This window comes from Mustela erminea, chromosome 6, assembly GCF_009829155.1.
Source record: "Mustela erminea isolate mMusErm1 chromosome 6, mMusErm1.Pri, whole genome shotgun sequence".
NCBI lineage: Eukaryota > Metazoa > Chordata > Mammalia > Carnivora > Mustelidae > Mustela > Mustela erminea.
This window is the reverse complement of record NC_045619.1, coordinates 101,666,031-101,679,525: the sequence shown is the minus strand read 5'-3', so window position 1 is coordinate 101,679,525 and position 13,495 is coordinate 101,666,031. Positions and strand designations below refer to the sequence as shown.

Below are 13,495 nucleotides of genomic sequence, written 5' to 3'. Positions count from 1 at the left end.
CAGAGGAAACAGTAAGTGCAAAGGCCCTGGGGCAGAAGTATGCTTAGTATATTCAACACAGAAGCCAGTGTGCCTAGACTGATGTGAATGAAAGGAAGAGCAGTAGTAAAAGACAAGGCCACAGAGAAAGAAGAAGCTGTATCATTTGGGACTTTTTAGACCTACAGAAGAATCACTCTGGCTCTTGTATGGAGAACAGACTATTGAGGGGACAACAGCAGAAACAGAAGGACCATTTGCATGCTGTTGCCATAATCCAGGTGAGACCCTGTGATGTCTTAAGAGTAGATTTGAAACAGCAGAGGAAGAGGAGTGGTCAGATTCTAGATAGATTTTGAAGATGGGGCCAACAGAATCAGCTGATGGATGTATGTGGTATGATGAAGAAGAGTCAAGAATGACTCCCAGATTTTTTTGACTTGGGCACCTGAATGAGAAAGAAATGACCATCCTGCTTGCTGCACTGACTGAGAATAGACAAGTATTGGTTTAAGAATATACTGAAATCGTTTCTAGCTGTAAGATCCTGACCACGTGGATACACAGGGTAACTGACCCAGATGGTCTTACCTTCAGCAGCTGACTACCCCAAGTAGGAGGAGATGTAGAAATAAGTGAATTCCATAGGCAGTTTGACCACAAGATATTAGTTGTTAGACCATCTTGAGTGGATATGCTAATGTGAACAGTCAGCTTAGAATTTGAAGGGTTTTGTTTTTTAAAATATTTTATTTATTTATTTGACAGGGAGAGAGACAGCAAGAGCAGGAACACAAGCAGGAACACAGGCAGAGGGAGAGGAAGAAGCAGGTTTCCTGCTGGGCAGGGAGCCCCATGTGGGGCTCGATCCTAGGACCCTAGGACCATGCCCCGATCCAAAGGCAGATGCTTAACAACTGAGCTACCCAGGGACCCCGAATTTGAAATTTTCAGTCTTAAGAACTTCCTATTGTCTGATCTTTTCAAGAAGATATCCAGAAGGAGGCAGAACACCTTGTGATTAACATGGACATTAAGGGTTGAAGTTTGAGCTACATGTATGACAGTTTTTATCAAGATCTACTGAGCTTTTTACTCTTTGCCAGACGTGGTGCTAGGGGCTGGAGATAATAAGGCAAGGAAGATGTGGTCTTTGCCCTGGCAATTTCACAGCCTAGTGAGAGGGGGCAACATGGAATTGATTATAATCCTGTGATGAAGGCTGCGGTAGAAAGATGTATTTTAAGAGGGCAAAAGCCATTCAGAAGAGGGAGCGTGACCTGGGAACAGGGCTGGGGAAGGCAGGAGACCATTCCAAGCAGGAAATGTGATTAGTGCAAAGGCACAGACGTATGCTCCATTTGGGAAGAATTGGAAGGAGTAGAAAAACTGATGAAGCAAAACTTTTGATGGAACAGTGCTGAGAGAGAAGGGTACATAGGTTAGGTTTAAAGGGACTAGTCCTCAAAGGGCCCTATTTTCTTCTGGACCTCATCCTATAGGCCTAGGGAAGCTATCAAAAGGTTTTATGTAGGGAAATGGCAATAGTCGGTTTGTATTTTGTTTTATTTATTCTTTAGTCGATTTGTATTTTAGGTAGAAAGTCAGTTTATGCATTTTGGGAAACATTTTTGAGCTTCTGCTGTATGCCAGGTAGGGAGGTGAGTGCTGAAGATACACCAATTCTTAAAGTATGGTCAAAAACCCTACTTTTTGAAGGAAGTCAGCACCCCTGGAGCAGAGACAGGACTGAGTTTGGACAGAAGGGGAGGCACTCCAGGAATCTTTAGAAAGTGGAGGAGCTGGGGAGGGAAAGAAAAGGTGGTCTTGGATGACCCCCTGGCAGGAATGAATGGGTGGAGGACCGTACCTTTAACTGAACTAGAAAGCGAGAGAATCTCAGTGGGATCATGCGGGGTTTGAGGAGCTCCAGAGGAGCGAGGGATTGATGACCGGAAGGGAGACTGTGAAGAGTAAGAACAGGACCTTTGAGACCAGTCACCTGGGAGGGTTCAGGCACCACTGTCATTGTCTCCTCCTGGTTCCTGGGTCCTTCCTCCCATCTTTTACCCTGTGGGCAAAAGGAGTCTCTAGCTGTCACTTCCATAACATTTCCCATAGACTTTTCTAGACTTTTCATTTCTACTCTCTGTCCTCTACCTCAGGCACATCGTCTGTTTAACCTGTAAAAGTGTGGGAACCCTGAATAGACTTGCACCGACGGTAGTGTATGACAACAGCCCAGATGACCTTCAGCACGGCAGCCAGAGTTGCTCTCGCCATTCTACCTATGGAACACTGGGGATGGAGGAGGACATGAAGGTGGATGAAGAAGAGACAGTTTATGGCTGAGGTATAAAGTGCTGCTGTCCAATATGGTGGCCACTAGCCATAGGTGGCTATTTAAATGTAATTAAAATTAAATAACCTTTAAGAAATGCAGTTCCTTAGATGCAGGAGCCACATTTCAAGGGTTCTGAACCACACGTGGCTAATGACCACTGTATTGGAAAGTGCTGATATAGAACACTTCCATGATCACAGTAAATTTTATTGGGCAGGGGCACCTGGGTGGCTCAGTGGGTTAAGCCTCTGCCTTCCGCTCAGGTCATGATCTCAGGGTCCTGGGATCCAGCCCCACATCATGCTCTTTGGGCAGCGGGGAGCCTGCTTCCCCTTCTCTCTCTGCCTACTTGCCATCTCTTTGTCAAATAAATAAAAAATCTTAAAAAAAAAAAAAAGTAAATGTATTTCTAAAAAAAAATATATATATATATATTGGACAGACTATAAATGTGATCTTCCTTCCAGACTTTTCTGAAGGCCTGTGAAGGCTTTCTGAAAAGCGTAGGCAAGGAGGAGAAACAGAAAGGAGGGCAATAGAGGGTTGGGCAGTGGCAACTATGCTTGGTCTAAAAGTGAAGAAGGTCAGGAAGAGGGCAGGGAGAATTACAAAGCCAATCAGAAAATCTGGAGGAGACGTAGGATGGTAAAACCAATTCTTCTAGCTAGGGAGAACATTCATGGGGAAGTGGGAAAGCCACACAACTTTTGGTTGTGAGGATGATAGCATAAAAGACAGCGGCGGCCAGGACATCAGTAGTTAGAAGATTCCAAGTCAGAGAGAAGCTTACTCAAAGAAAGAAGGTTGAGAGGGCTCTGAGAATGAGGCCAAAATGGTGTGTCAGGGCTAGGAAGTCAATGATTTATTGAGCTCTTCCTCTTTGGTGCCTAGCATCGTGCTAGGTATTCGGCACAGGCGGAGGAGACAATGGGTAAGGGTGGAGGAACAGGGTGGAGGAATGAATAGAACCTGTTCTGAGTTGGGAACGATGGATAAGGATTTGTAAAATCAGGAGAGATCCAGGAGACATTCTAGAAAAGTGTACCCATGGAGACAGTGTTCTATCTGCCTAGTGGAAAGACTGCTGGATGCGTGTCCCTTTCCAAAGGACTTTTTTTTTAATTTTTAAAAAAGATTTTATTTATTTGAGAGAGAGAGAGAGTGCCTGAGAACAAGAGCGCACACAAGCAGGGGGAGTGGCAGAGGGAGAGGGAGAAGCAGATTCCCTGCTGAGCAAGGAGCCCAATGTGTGCTCCATCCCCTGACCCGGATATCATGACCAGAGCTGAAGTCAGAGGCTTAACCAACTGAGCCACCCAGGAGCCCTTGCATGTCCCTATTCTGGCTGTGCTTTGAGCTCTCCCCATCTATTCCTTGAGGGAAAGGACCATCTCTTTTTCAGCTTTGTGTCTCCATCACAGAGCACAGTGTCTGACCCAAGGAGGAACCCCCAAGTTTGGTTTGTTTGTTTTTAATATTTTATTTATTTGACAGAGAGAGAGAGAGAGAGAGAGATATCACAAGTAGGCAGAGAGGCAGGCAGAGAGAGAGAAGGAAGCAGGCTCCCTGCCAAGCAGAGAGCCCGATGTGGGGCTCAATGTGGGGCTTGATCCCAGGACTCTGAGATCATGACCCGAGCTGAAGGCAGAGGCTTACCACACTGAGCCACCCAGGTACCCGGTAAAGAGGCTTTCTTAAGGAACATTCCTGCAGGCAACAAACATGATCAAACCTAGGCTGGTTTAGGTCTCTCTCTAGGAGTCCCTCTCAACTCTCCACTGACTTGAGTTTTGAAACGATTAAAAAAAAAGAAAGAAAGAAAGAAAAGAAAAGAAAAAGGAAAAGTAAGGAAAAGAAAATGAGTTATACTGCAACTGGAATGGGGATAAAAAAGTACAGTGAGGAGTGGGGAGGTTCAACTTTCAGGTTTCTGTTGTCTAATGCCCCCAAGGATCACCAGGCCTTCCTTAGCACTTAACTTATTAGAGAAACAGGCAAGCTGAAAAAAGTCAGGAAGCTGGAGACAAGCAAGAATTAAGAATCAGATGGCAAGAGTTTGAACTGAACGCCTTTCACACAGTAACGACATAAATCTCTAGGATGTCAGGCCAGCAGCCATGGTTTCCAGGGGGCTCATGCCTCCCTTGTTCTCACCTGGCTTCCTTTTTCCCACCTCCTGAAAATGTGTAAGAAGCGGGTTTCCCCATTCACCTAGTGGGAGAAATTCTCAGTTGGACTGAGGAGTAGTGGAACTCTAGGAATAGGCAAGCCTCTACAAGGCCTCAGACGTAGTTCTCTGGAAGGAGCAGACACTAGCTGGCACCATTTAACACCACCGGCCCCAGAGGCTGAGAGACTAACCCTAAGGACTATGGGGTTAGGCTTTCAGCATCCCACTTGCTCCAGGTTCAGCCCAAGTTCCACTTCTAGCTTCTTTCTTATGAAGCCAAGACTCAGGAGACCAGGTCTGCTGTCCAACCAGACAGGAAAGGATAAGAGATGGTTCTCCCCTGCAGGAAGGAAATTAAATCTAGGCTTTCTGCTTCCTGGATCTTTTTCCTGTGGTCCCTGGGGACCCTAGTGTCCAAACTCTTAGATTCTCAAGGCACTCCCTTGGGCCTTGGGGCAGGATTCCCATTCTCTGCCTCTCCATCTCCCTGGAATTTTCCACTGCAGCTGCCTCCGCTCCCAGACACCCCTCCCTGGGCAAAATTCCCGGCTCCCTCCGCCTCCCTTTCCTAATCACACCTCATTCCCACCCCCAGCCCAGAGGCCCAGCCCACAGTCCGGCCCACTCCCCACACTAACCCCGGTGGTTCCAGTTAGAGAAATGGGAGGCCAGGCCCCTATTCGAGGGTGACAGGGAGGGTCCCACGCTCTCTCCAGGGCGGGGAGAAAGGACAGTGGAGGGGCTGGTCCCCTGTGGGGCTGGAATGGGGGGAGTGGCCCTCCTCAAATCCCCATATAAGGCAGGGCAAGCAGTTAGACTCCTGGATTGGCTGATTCAAATGAGCATTCCACCTGGCAACAGGGTTTCTATTGGCTCTCAGGGAAAATAGGAGGAAGGTGGATGGAGGTTGTTGGTGGCGGTGATTGGAGGGGGGGAGGGGATTGGAGGTGACCGGAGTGGGGGGCGGTTACCAGGGCAACAGGGTAAAAGCCCAGCAGGGTGTCCGAGACGGCAGGCGGGGCTCGGAGGTGGAGAAGGGGAAGAGGAAAGGAGGGTGGGAGGGAGAGGAAAGAGCGTGCCGGGGAGGGAGCGAGACAGGAGACTGGGTGGGGGGTAAAGGAGAGGGGAGAGGGAGAGAAATGAAGCAGGAGAGTACAGAGATGGAGAGGGTCAGAGATCGCCAAAGACATCAGTGAGTGAGAGAAACAGACTGAGATAGAGATGGGAAGGTCTCAAAGAAAGATGATCAGAGTCCGGCAAGGAAAAACCTGGGTGGGGCTCCAAGATTTTTGAGGAGATGGAGACTGAGAAACTGATGGGAAGAGTGAGAAAGAGAAATTGGGAGGTGTGTACGCCGTAGGACCAAAAGATGGTATATTTAAGCACTCAGATACCAAATGTTGATGATAGATCAGTGTCTTTCTTATTAGGAAAATGAAAAGACAATGATAATGATAGACAAATACAGAAGTGCGCACACACCAAGGATATCTTTTTCCAAACCCTAGCCTTCCATTCCATCCACCTTCCTGACCGTTAATACATCCAGCTCCTGAAACCCCCAAGCTTCTCAAAATGATCCAAAGATACCAAGACTGCGGGCCGGGAACTGAGGATGAGTGGAACCAGGTGGGGCCGGAACTCCAGGCCTGAACCCCTTGCAAAGGAGGCCAATACAATCCAGAAAGGCTGGGGAAGATGGCAGCAGAGGACAGAGAAAAGCCAACTGAAAATGTAAACCAATCAGGACCTGAAGAGAGAAGTTGGGGGAATCACCAAGGGTACAGGGCCAGGTGACAGACTCAGATGAGACAGGAACAGTGTGGTCCGGGACAGGGGGGAAGGGAGATCAGAGATGGAAGGGAAGAAGAGGGGAATGAAAAGCGGGGAAGAGCCTACACAAGTATGAGAGATGTGAGGGATAAATGGTTGTGAGGGAGGGGTCTGGGTCAAGGTGAATGAGCTGGGATGAAGAGAAAAAGACCAGACAAAGACAAGTGAGGTGAGATGGGCGAAATCGTAGAGGTCCAACATGTAAGAGAAGGAGCCTGGAGGGCCTCTGACTCCTCCAGATCTCCAGAAAGATCCAGGAAGGGCGGAACCCAGTAGGGTTCACAAAAGTCAGCCTCCAGCCGGGACAGAGGGTGGACTGCCCTTTTGGCCCTCCCATCCCCTCTTAAGGCCACCCAGAGAAAGGAGATGCAAGACGAGAGGGGAAAACCAGCGTGATGTGGAAGTAGCTCCGCCACCCTCTTCCTCTTCTTTAAGCTTTTGGTTTCTCAAATACCTGCCCGGCCTTTCCATCTGCTTCTCCCACCCCAACCCCTGGCAAAATCTCAGGGTTTCTTTGGAGGTGAGGGGGAGGGTCAGAAGGATTCTGGCCATCCCTCTAGTCCGCCCCCAAAAGACAGACTCCACTTTCGCAGGCAGTAGGTCGGGATTCGGAGAGGTCCCTCCCCGCAGGAACCCCACCCCTTCCCACCTCCTCGCCCCACTCCTTTCTCCAAGACCGTCAGTCTCTCCATTTCCCCATTCTGGTCCTGTCCTCCCTCCCGCCTCTCGCGCGCTCCCTCCCCTCGCTTTCATCCTCCTATCCCCACCTCGCCAACCTCCGCTTTCATCCCCCTCCCCTCTCCTCTCCTCCCAGCTCCCGCCAGCCCCACCCCTGGGAAGCCCCTCCCGTCGGGCAGCGCCGCCTTTATAAGCGGGTTCCCTGCCCGGGGGCGGCAGCGGCTGGTCGGCGGCAGCTCTGCTGGTGCGGGGGCGGCGAGCCGAGGACCGAGCGATCGCTGCCGGAGCGCGCCGGCCACCGCCCGCACCGCCCTTCCGCCCGCCCTCCGGACGGCCGCAGCCCTGCGGGTCTCCGTTCCAGACCCACCCCCGCCCCACCCCGCGCGCCTCTGCCGCCTCTTCCAGAGACCCAGCTTGCTGAGCGGCCGCCGCTGCCGCTGTCGCCGCCGCCGCCGTCACCGCGCCAGGTTCCGGCCGCGGCCACCCTCCGCCGTCCAGGGCCCCTCCGTCCCGGCCCCGGGACCCCGGCTCCCCGCCAGCCCCGGCCCCGGCCCCGGCACCATGTCGGAGAAGAGCGTGGAGGCAGCGGCCGAGTTGAGCGCCAAGGTACGGGCGGGGACGGCGGCGGCCCGGACCACGCGCGACCCCCGGGCTCCGCGCGGTCTTGCGCCCCATGCCGCCCCCGACGGCCCCAAGCTGCCCCGGCGCCGGGTCCCGGTGGACCCCTCTTCACCCTCCCCCCCTCCCCGCTCCCCTGCCCGGCGCTGCCTACCCCGCTTCGCGCGGCTCCCGCCAGCGCCCTCTAGCTTCTTGAGCGCTGCACGCCGCCGCTCCGGCCTCGCTGCTCGGCGGTCGCCCGGCCCCCGCCGCCGTCCCCACCCCTCTCCGGCTCCGGCTCGCGCGTCTCTACCCCGTCCGCTTCCCGTCGGAGCACGCCGCGGCTCACTTTACCGTGCCCCTCCCCCGCTGCCTCTCTCCGCGCCCCCTTTCCCCGTCTCTCCTTCCAGTCTGACCTCACCTTTCCTCCGCTAAGCGGTTTGAGATCCTCCAGAGTAAATAGGACTCTCCCGGGAGGCTGCTCTCGGGCCCCTCCCCTCGAGGCCCGACTGCCTCTTGCTTCTCTCCACGGACGGCTAGTCTCTCTGTCTTCTCCTCTCCTTTTCTTCCGTCTGTATCCATTTCTTCCCCCTACTGGCCTTCAGCTCTCTTTTCTCTCCATAGCCCCCTCCAGCCTCTCCCCCCTCCCCCCCAACACAGAGAGACTTAAAGAGTCTTGGATTTCTAAAAATCATGAAGGGAGGCGGGAATAGCCTTCGAGAAAGCTGAAGCTCAGCGTTGCAAGACATTGCTTCCAGCCGTCCTTGTTCACATCGGCTCCCTTTCCTGGCCCCATCCCTTTGCCCTTGCCTCGCTTCCAGCCTTCCTCTAATTTCCCTAGGGAACCTGCTGAGTGTCGCTTTGGGAAATTAATTCGGCCAGCGTTTGGGGGCTGGGAGCCCGACTTGTATGGGGTTGGGGGGGATGGGTTTGGTTGTTGAGGAGGTCACAGAGGGCTCCTAGAGGCCCTTGAAGTGAAAGGGGGCCACCAGTGGGTTTAAAGGCAGTGGCAGCGAGGGGCTATGTGTGAGAGCTGCTAAGGTGTGCCGTGGGGCCCTCCGGTGGGCTGTGCGGTGGCATGTGACTCCGCTGAGTAGGTGTCTTTGTATGTCTGAAATCCAGCGAGTGTGTGGGACTGCCCGTGTCAGTTACATGTGTGCATGTGGAGACGCGGATGTGCTGGAGCCATGTTGCTGCTTTGTGAGTGCGGAGTGGCTCCCCTGTGCCCTGGTGTGTCTCAGGAGTGTGTGCCAGAATGCCCAGACCCAGGCCATGTGTCTCCGGATCTCATGGGCCCTCCTCTTGTAGCTGCGAGTGTGAATCGGTGTCACCCTGTATCAGTGTGTGTGCCTGTGTTGAGTAAATGAGGCCAGAGAGCTGCTTAGCACAAGACCTAGGTCACAAACTCTCCTGGAAAAGGGATCATGGAAGGACAGTGACCAGAAGGACAGGACAGGGGAGGAGAGGGCCCGGCCCCTTGGACTTTGGTCTCCCGTAGTCTCCCTCCCTCCCTTCCTAGAATTCTCCCTCCCTCCCTCTGTCTGGGCAGCCCAGATGGGAAACTCAGGCCAGGGGAGCATAGACCAACCTGGTGCTGGGACCCCTGGAGAGAAGCCAACCAGCCAGCCCCTCCCCCCCTCTCCAGGCCCAGGACAGACCCAGGATGCGAGGGAAAGCCCACCAGGTGGTAGAGATGCCCTGTCAACCATGGGGCAAAGAAATGAGGAGGGGGAAGTGGCAGGAAGAAACCGAACTGCAGTGAGAGGGTCCGGTGTCGTTTTCCTCGTAGAGGGAGAAGGGAATTGAGTGCCCTCCAGGTCAGCCGTTCTGCACCAACCCCTACTGCTGTCCCTGATCCTGGTCCAGAAAGGACACACCCTCCAGGGTGATCTACTCGCACAGAAAACTTCCATCCACATGGAATCAGATACATAGAGTTGTAGGCCAACACCAGATCATATCACACAGGGACACCCACAGCTGATCAGTGCCTGCCATGGGCAGTTGGGGAGGGTTGGTGGGGGAAGAGGACTGGAATCTAAACTGGAAGACACTGGGTGGTATCCAGAGAGAAGGGACTCAGGAGCATCTCCATCAGTCACAGGATAATGGGACGTTAAATGTGCGCCTGCTGGGCTCCTGGGGGGATGAAGGAGGGAGGGTATCCCAGACAGGTATCTTCTCCATCTTCAGTCTCAGCCCAGCCCAGACACAGACCTTGTCTCTCTTCATCTACCATGTCCAGTACCCTCTCCCTTCCACGTTTCCTTTATCGACATTACCCCTGGAAATGATCACTTCTACCCCTTCACCACACCAGTGCCGGCGTCAGGGGCACAGCATCCCACACCACCTGCCAGGTGTAGGGAGGAAGAAACTACTCGAACTGGTTTGAAGTAGGTGTGCGTCTTGCTGGGCTGCTCTCCCTGTTCCCGTGGTGTTTGGCCACGGAGGAGCCTGAGGAGTAGGGGAACACATGGACAGAGAAACAAAGGCATTCAAGGAGGCTGAGGCGGAAGCTGGGAGGGATGCCCAGGAGAGAGGACTCAGGAAAAGGCCCCAGAGGTAGACAAAAGGCAGAGCAAGGCAGCGGCGAGGGGCAGGCCAGGAAGGCGGAGGGCCCTCAAGAGGGGGTGGGGCATCAGGGCCGAGAGCAGATGGAGGGGATTTGCTTTGCTGAGCTGAACTCTTCAGCCGGTGAGATTTTGGAGAACTTGATGGGAGTGAAGAGCAGTTACGTCGGCCATCCATTCCTCTGTTTTCATCACTCTCCCTCCTCCCTTGAGTCTTCGGGCAGGTGTCCGGTCCCAGCCCCCTTGTGGCCTTGAGGACCCTGGGACCTCTGTTTTGCCTCTAAGCTACTGTAGCCAACTCCTTCATTCTCCCAGTCCTCTAAGCTCACTGCAGCAGGAGAACGGGGCGAGAGGGACCGGCTGCAGCTCATTTGTGGTGAGAGGAAGGTGACCTCTTTCTCTCTTGCAGGACCTGAAGGAGAAGAAAGAGAAGGTGGAGGAGAAAGCCAGCCGAAAAGAGCGAAAGAAAGAAGTGGTGGAGGTGCCGAGGGGTTGGAGGGGTTGGAGGGGTTGGGGGAAGATACTTGGGGCTCCCCTCCACTTCCCTGGGGTTGAGGGACGCTGGGTCCTGCCTTGGCTATGGCCCCTCCCAACCCTTCCTGCCCCACCCTTGGCCCTTCCAGACACCCCTGCCCTTGGTGGTGGTGGAGGCACCTGGCAGCCTGACGCTGCTCCCTCTCCCCTCTCTCTGTCCTCACAGGAGGAGGAGAACGGAGCCGAGGAGGAAGAAGAAGAAACTGCTGAGGACGGAGAGGAGGAGGATGAAGGGGAAGAAGAAGGTGGGGAGGGGCAGGGGAGGCTGGGCTCAAAGGAACTGAGTCAGGGTGGGTTTGAAGACCTGAAGCAGGGCTGAGGGCAACCACAGGGGGTCTGTGCCGGAGCTTCCTGCCCTTCCCCAATGACCCGTTTCTGGCTCCTCAGATGAGGAAGAAGAAGATGATGACGACGAAGGGCCCGCGCTGAAGAGAGCAGCTGAAGAGGAGGTTTGGGCTGGGTTGTGGGGCCTGAGGGGCTGTCAGGGATGCAGCAGGGGCTGGGAGCCCTTTGGACTTGGACCTGGATCCCTGTGGTGCGTGGGGTGGGGCTGGAGCAGGGCAGGGACTGGGGGAGGTCCCGCTCCCATTTTGCAGCTACCCCAACTCTCCTTCCACAGGATGAAGCGGATCCCAAGCGGCAGAAGACAGAAAATGGGGCGTCGGCCTGAGCCCCCTGCCAATGGGCTGGGGGTGGGAGGCCCCTCAGGGCCTGGAGGTGGGGGTGGGAACAGACGAGTGCAGCCACTCTCCACCTGGCTCCTGGCTCTGGACCCTGCACCAGAGCTGCCACCCTCTTTGTCCCCAGCCTTTCTCATGTCCGCCTCTCCAGACACTGCCCCTTCTATCCTCACTCTGCCATTGTACCACCTCTTGACCTGCTCCATCTGAGCTCCCCAGCTGGTCCCAATTGCTCTTCTTCCTGTCCTTGCTCTCTTCCTCCCTTCCCCCACCCCTCCTCCAGTAGCCTCTTCTTCCTCACCTCTGCATCCCAGCCTCATGTCCTGTCCATCCCTACCCTGCCTGATCCCTGGGTCTCCCTCAGATCCCCTTCTCTCAGACAGCGCCAGGCCGGGGTGGGGCCAGGGTTGGGGCCGAGCCCCACAGCTGCCCCCCTCCCCTCCCCTCCCCTTTTTGTATAATTTAATAAAGAAACGGTCGCGCTTCTGTTTTTAACCTGTCTCCTGCTTTCCCGGGACAGGGAGGAGGGGGGTGGCAGATGGCACATTCCATCAGGACCCTTCTATAAAAAAAGCAGCCAAGCCCTGCTACCAGCAACCACTCAAGACAAGATCAGTGTTCCAGGGTTGGACGCGGAGCCCACAGCTGCTTTGAGAACTAACTTATTTCTTGGTTTTGGATTCTTGGGGATGCTCCTCCCCAGCAGCGCATACACACTTCCCTGCTAGCCCACACCAGGTCTAGACACTGCTGAGCCCAGTGGAAAGCTACCAGCTCTCTTGTGCTGAACCAGGCAAAGAAGCAGCCTCAGAAACAGGAAGTCCCGCCCCTGAAGTGGGAGAGGGATGAGAGGCCTGGGTCTCAGCCTCCTGGGACCTGGAGAGAGAGTTGTCTGGCATCAAACCTGTCCTCCACCAGGCAGGGAGGAAGTGAGCACTCGGGCAGGGGAGAAGTCCAGGGCCTCCTGTGGTTCCCAGGTGTGGTACAAGTTCTTCCGCACTCATGCTCCATCTCTGGGCCAGGCTCCTCTGGCTGGGTGGGGTGGGGAGCAAGAGTTCCCCTCTGTCAGTCAGACTTCCTTCTCTAGTTCTGTCTCCGTTTTTCTTAAGTTTGGTCTCTGTTCGAGAATTTCTCCCTATCTCCCTTGCCTTGTTAGTTAAAACCTATGGATCGGGAAAAGCTGCCAAGCACATAGGGGTCTTGAACTGGAGGAGTGTGTGTGGGTGTGACCCATATTGACCCCACCATTCTTCAAGAGGACACGCATAACTCACCCAGAATCTGAACTACAGACATCTTTTGGTTTCATACTCTCTAACTGACCTTGGTCAATTAATCTTTGAGCCTGCCTCAGTTTCTTTATCTGTACAATGTGGGATACATTTCATGAGTTACTGTTTGTAAAGCATCCAATACAGTCTCTCCACCCCATATCTTTACTAGTATATAGTGAAGGCTCATTATAATGTAGCTTTTCTTTTCCAGGGACTTGGGGTGCCCCTTCCCACACCTGCCATCTTTAGGTCTGCTTTATTCCCAAAGAGACAAGGAATGGGTGGGGAGGCTGAGTGAAAGTCCTGGAAGGTTAAGGGAATGAGGGAGAAGAGGAGTACCAAGAAAAGGGTTTGCCAAGAAGAAAGTGTTAATGTTGGGACTGGAGTAGCAGCTTAGAGTTGGGCAAGGAGGTAGTCCAGGAAGAAATGGCTTGGAGAGAACACAGAAGGCCCAGGGTAGGAAGAATAGTCAGATGGGTGGGGGAGGGGGAGGGTTCGGCGGGGACACCCAGGACTGAGGAAATAAACAAGGGGAGCGCCACCACAGAAGTGGAGGGTAATGCTGCTGGGAATCAACCCCCTCAGACTTTCCACTGCGAAGCGAAACTGTGAGCCTTGGGGTGTGTGGGGGGGCGACGGGGAGGGGAAGTGGGGAAGGTGGAGGGAAGGCAGAAGGACAGGGGCAAGGGCCCTGGAGCAGCAGAACTGCCTCCCAGCTCAAGACAGCCACCTGCCTCCGCTCTACTCTCTGCCACTGCCCTGCCCATTTGCAGGGAACCTCCCCTCCCCCCACCCCAACTCCTGCTGCCTGATCTGGCCAGCTTGCCTCTAGA

General features: G+C 54.1%; 1 protein-coding gene across 1 annotated transcript; it reads left to right on the top strand.

Annotated features, from left to right (window-relative positions):
* Positions 1-6,500: 6,500 nt before the first annotated feature.
* On the top strand, positions 6,501-11,883 carry PTMS (parathymosin). Its single transcript, XM_032347888.1, has 6 exons — positions 6,501-6,527; positions 6,927-7,610; positions 10,584-10,655; positions 10,875-10,953; positions 11,096-11,157; positions 11,328-11,883. Exons 1-6 carry the CDS (start codon positions 6,501-6,503, stop codon positions 11,376-11,378), a joined length of 975 nt encoding a protein of 324 aa, XP_032203779.1. The 3' UTR covers positions 11,379-11,883.
* Positions 11,884-13,495: the final 1,612 nt, after the last annotated feature.